General features: G+C 44.0%; 1 protein-coding gene across 1 annotated transcript in view; it reads right to left on the reverse strand.

Moving 5' to 3' along the window:
- Positions 1 to 5,719, reverse strand: part of LOC115084912 (cytochrome P450 2G1-like) — a 98,700-nt gene extending 92,981 nt beyond the window's left edge. Inside the window, exon 1 of the mRNA XM_029590326.1 lies at positions 5,492 to 5,719. Coding sequence (XP_029446186.1) covers positions 5,492 to 5,668 — 177 coding nt within the window. The 5' untranslated portion in view covers positions 5,669 to 5,719. The remainder of the gene's footprint in view (positions 1 to 5,491) is intronic.
- Positions 5,720 to 6,000: the final 281 nt, after the last annotated feature.

Genomic DNA, 6,000 nt, shown 5'->3' on the forward strand with positions numbered 1-6,000 from the left:
CTATGGCCGCCGCCATTTTGCGGCGGCCATTTTGCAAAATGGCGCCGGCTGAAGACAACACGATTTAGTGTGCCGGTTTTCCTGCTCTCCCCCTTCCCCCGATTTAGCTACGGACCGCCGCTATGGACACCCAGGTAATTTAAGGCTACGGAGGTAATTTAAGGCTACGGAGGTAATTTAAACTACAGACCGCCGCTACGGACCCCCAGGTAATTTAAGGCATTTGGGGGGGGGGGTTCGGGAGGGTGGGGGATTTAATTTAAAGGGTCGGGGTGGGTTTTAGGGGGTTTTAGTGTGCCGTGTTTTAGTGTGCAGCTGGACCCCCAGGTAATTTAAGGCATTGGGGGGGGGGGGGGTTCGGGAGGTTGGGGGATTTAATTTAAAGGGTCGGGGGTAGGTTTTAGGGTGTTTTAGTGTGCCGGTTTTCCTGCCCTCCCCCTTCCCCTGATTTACGATTTTTTGACGATAAATCGGGGGAATTGGTATTGTATTGTGGCCCTAACGATTTTTGACGATTTAAAATATATCGGACGATATTTTAAATCGTCAAAAAACGATTCACATCCCTAGTATGCAGATGACACAAAATTCTATATTCCATTCTATAAAACATTCGAATAAACTGTATCATCTCTCACAACATACAAGAAGGAAATACAACAAAAACTTTCTCAACTGAAACTAACTCTAATCCCTGCAAAAACTGAAATTTTGTTGTTAAGACGAGATACAATGTTAAACAAACCACCAACCCTAGACCTAGGAATCACTATTTGTCCCTCAGATCAAGTTCTTGGGAATTCAGATCAACGAGAACTTCACTATGAAAAAGCATATAAGCAAATTTATCAAAACAGGGTACTCCAGGCTACGAATATTTCATCAACTGAAACCCTTGTTAACATTTCAAGACTTCCGTACTGTTCTACAAATACTTATATTTTGAAACTTAAACTACTGCAACTCTCTTCTATTAGGTCTACCATTGAGCCTACTAAAACCACTACAGCTACTTAAAAATGCCTCTGTAAGACTCTTATTATGAACAAGGAAATTTGAACACATCACCCCCCTCACTGATTGCACTGCACTGGCTTACTATAGAATCTAGAATTCACTATAAAGTTTTAACACTAATAATCAATATCTTCAACAACATTAACCCAAGTTTATTAGGAGTGACAATTCAAAACTACACAGCACAGAGAGACCTAAGATCAGAAATCAAAGGATTGCTTATGGTACCTTCAACTCAGAGAATACTCCTAACACAAATAAGAGACATAATGTTTTCAATAGCAGGCTCCAAGTTGTGGAACTCCATGCCAGATTCAATATGTCCAATAACAAATAGAAAGAGATTCAAGCATAAACTGACAACATGACTCTTCAGAAAAGCATACGATTTAACATAAAATACCAATAATCTGATAACAATTACATCAGTACCAGAGCTAATGTTAAAGGAGAGAACAATAAGCAATGAATAATGCAGACGGATGTTAATATAGTGAGTAAAAGTAATAGGGATGTGCAGAGGGATGTCATATGTTGGATTCATATTCGTCGGGGGGCAGATACGTTGCATTTGGCAAGGGGGGCCCCTGATACGTTTATACGTTAATTCTTATTAGTTTCCCGGCTAAAATTAAATTAACTACAACCCCCACACACTCCTGACGCCCCCAAGACTTACCAAAACTCCCTGGTGGTCCAGCGGGGGGTCCGGAAGCCATCTCCTGCACTCACACCCTCGGCTGCCGGTATTCAAAATGGCACCAATAGCCTTTGACCTACTTTGTCACAGGGGCTACCGGCCCCTGTCACACGGTAGGAGCAATGGATGGCCGCACCATCTTGTGCTCCTACCATGTGACAGGGGCTGACCAATGACACTGGTAGCCCCTGTGACATAGTAAGGGCAAAGGCTATCAGCGCCATTTTGAATACCGGCAGCCGAGGGTGTGAGTGCAGGAGATGGCTCCCAGACCCCCCGTTGGATCACCAGGGAGTTTTGGTAAGTCTTGAGGGGGTCAGGAGGGTGGGGGGTTTGTTTAAATTGGCTCCTTTAGAAGGCCGAATAATTCGGCGAAAATTTGTTGTATTCATGGGGAATCGCGATACGTTTCGCTTCTCCACGAGTACAACGAATATGTTGTGGATTGCCAATTCATAGGGAATGAAAGCACACCCCTAATAAGTAATGAATAATGTATTGCACACTGATGTTATTAGAAAGAGCAATAGTTATGAATGATATGATGTGCACTGTTAGTAGGATTAGATTTTATATTCCTTTTATATAGAACATGAATATGCACAAATCTATATAAATAAAAATGTTAAATAGTTTGTACGTCGTCGCTAATCTCGCCAACCGCTTAACCGAATGCGTTCAAATTTGCACACAACATTCACTTACCATACGGGAAGGATCTTATACACTTACATTACATATAGGTCACACCTGTGACAGGTAATACAAGTTTAAAAATTGCTTACACAAAACAGCGACATCTGGTGGCCGTCAGCGCAAGCACAACATCTTACACCTTTCACACACACTCACACCCCACACCCCACACCCCACCCCCACACAGGGTATTGTCTTTCATTCACACTCCCTCATAACACACAGAAATCCACACTCATCACACCACACACCCCCACCCACATGCCTGCCAATGTCACTTACTTCACCCACCCTCCCAAAACACACCAAAACATGGATTCCTGGCTGCTACATTGCAAAGCCACGCATTTCACACACCCTCCGAATTTAAATTAAAGTACCCTCTTCCACCCACCCACGCACTGCACTCCGATCACACACTACACCTGAAACAAGTCCGTGCTTCTCCGCCAGCACCACAGGAACGGTCCGGGACACATCACATTCAGTAGGGCTGTCGGATGCCAGCAACAAAAATGGCACCAGCGGACCTTGCCCTTACTATGCTATACGGAGACAACAATGACATCGGTACACCATGTGACATAGTAAGGGCAAGAGCCTGTCGGCGCCATATCCTCAGCGGACATTTGCCCTTACTAGGTCACGAATCCTGACGCATCCCTTTCACCGGTGAAGTTTTGCAACATGGCAGCCGGCGGAACAAACCCTAGCACACACCCTCGCCACCGGCTGGCTGTTTACCAGGTAGCCGGGGAGGAGCACGGTAGGGGACCGTTCTTATTTTCCGCCGCACATTTTTCACGGGGGGGAGGGGGGGCACTCATTCTCCACGTCTCCCGAGAGGGGGGCTGTGGCATGGGTTGCTCTATTTCACCGGGTTGAGGAGGGCGGGCCAGGAAGGTGTGCTTGCATATTTAAACTATTTTTTCCTGGTGCTGTTCATCTGGGGTAAAAAAAAACCAAAAACACAAACTGTAACCTTTACTGCTCTGTTCTGTTTTTTCAACTTTACCAGGCTCTGCCACAGCTGAACCGATTGCTTTCAAATTTGGACACAAGCTTCACCTCACATAAGGCAAGGTTCTTCTACACTTACATTACATATATGTCACACCGGGGGCTGGTAAAAAAGTTTTAATATTTGGTTCCACAAAACAGCGACATCTGCTGGACGTAAGCGCAAGCTCTTACACCTTGCACAAACGCTCACACCCCACACACACGTGACCAATTTTTGGGATTCACACACCCTCCGACCAGACACAAATCCACCCTTCTCACACCCCCCCCCCCCGCACACATGCCAATTGTGCTTACTTCACACACCCTCCCAAAACACACAAAAACCCACAAAATTCCAGCATGCTACACCGGGTGGCCACTCACATGCCACATGTTTGCAATTCCCACACCCTACGAACTCACACAAAAACACCCTCCTCACACCCCGCACGCACATGACTTTTCTACTTACTGCCCACACCCTCCGAACACACGCAAAACGGCAGAATAGTTCGGGCTGCTCCAGCGGGGGGGGGCAACACCGCTCCGTGACACATCGCATACACTACGGCCGTCGGCTGCCAGCAATCAAAATGGCGCCGACGGCTCTGTCCCTTACTAGGACACTCGGGAACGCCAATGGCGGCAGGAGCCCATGTGACATAGTAAGGGCGAGGGCCCGTCGACGCCATTTTCTGGACTGGCAACTGGCGCACCTTCGCCCTTACTATCTGAGCGAGGCGACCGCTCCCATTGCTCCACCCCACTGACAGAGTAAGTTCTAACAGCCGTCGGAGACAGTTTCAGTGCTGGCTGTCGAGGGCCAGGTGCCAATACTTCCATGCCGGAACAAACACACGCTCCACCGACTACCATTTTTGACAGGTATCGGCGGGCCTGCAAGGGGGGGGGGCTTGGGGATGTTATTGCGTCCATGTTCGGGTGGGGGGGGGGCAGGGGGCGGTTATCCCCATTCTCTTTTCTTTCTTTTCCACTTAATCTGGCTCTGCCACTGCAACGCGTGGCCGGGTACAGCTAGTATGAAATAGAATAGTAAATACACAAATATGAATTAGAGTACACAGTAGCTAGTGCAATTCCCTAAAATACCTATGATCTTGAATGAGAACATCTTTACTTTGTGGTGTTGAACTAAAGGTGATTGCTAACCCCCAAAATGTGATAATTAACCATGAATATGTGTGCAGGTCTTGTAAACTGATGTGATCTCATTTGGAATGCCGGTATATAAAATGCCCAAATAAATAAATAAATAAATAAATACACATTCTACTTACAACTAACCACACTTGGCATGTGTTTAAATGTTCTTGGGCATTACAGCCTGCTGGATTTAGAAAATACATTTCTACATTTATCTAGTAATGAAACATGCAAATCAAGACCATTTATAAACTCAGACATTTGTGAAATGATTTGATCTCATAAAATAATGAAATAGTGAAAGATCATTTAAGACTATCAATATTACAACTCCCTCTTGATTTTAGAGCCTGATGAATACTTGTCTAGGCAAATGAGTGAAGGAGTAATATAGTATGCACTCCAAACTTAGGATCTGCTTGGGGTTTCTATTATGTTCTATTTATGTGTGATCCCTACATATACTGGTTTAAAATTTAAAAAAGATCATTTTTAAAGAGATCTAGTAGCTAGCAACTCCAAGTTAAGTGACTAACCTCCCCCCTCCCCCCCCCCCCACAGTGAAACATGCAGCTTGCATAGCAGTTAAAAATGAGGGCATACTTTCACAAGGTGCATATTTTTAACTGGACCAAAAAGTGGCTTTCCTGGGGGCATTTAGGAAAGGACAGTAAATTATGTGGATATAATTGTATTTTTAAATGCATGAAAGTAGTTTTGTCCTGGTTCCACCAGCCACAGAATTAACAGATGAATGTATATGGCTACTTATGTTCCTGTGTAAGTATTCAGCAAATTTTCAAAGACAAAACTACCTTGATAGATTTTCTTTGAAAATACACTGCATACCTTCCACCTCAGCAGATCCCCATCCAGTTTGCAAAACGATTGTAAGGAAAGTAGACTTACCTTTTTGAATGACTGAACCATCTCCCCACTTTTTATTTGGAATAAGTTGCCTATAATAGGAAAAGGAGTTGGTCCTGGAGGCAAATTTCCTTTTCTATACATTTTTCTCCCTATGGATTGGATAAGAATGCAGCAAATACACACAGCAATAAAAGCAAAGACTACACTAAAATCCATGGTGGAAGGTTGATTATCATGAAACTGCTCTCCTCTGTATATTTTGAACTTTCTGGATTCAGAAGTGAAGTCAGATTGCCACAGCATACATAAATATGCCAACACAAACACCAATAAACAAATTAAATATTGCAACACATGAATGGTAAATTTACATCTCATTCAGCAACAAGTTTCAGTACTTTTTGTTTCTATTGAAAAAGAAGCAATAACTTTACAAACATGAACCTGGCTGCTGTTCATTAGATACAAGGGAAAGCTCCTATTATTGCTACTAAACCCAAGATAATTCTTTGATTTAAAACAGAATTGATACTACTGCTTCAGTGAAC

This window comes from Rhinatrema bivittatum, chromosome 2 (assembly GCF_901001135.1).
Source record: "Rhinatrema bivittatum chromosome 2, aRhiBiv1.1, whole genome shotgun sequence".
In the NCBI taxonomy this organism is placed as follows: domain Eukaryota; kingdom Metazoa; phylum Chordata; class Amphibia; order Gymnophiona; family Rhinatrematidae; genus Rhinatrema; species Rhinatrema bivittatum.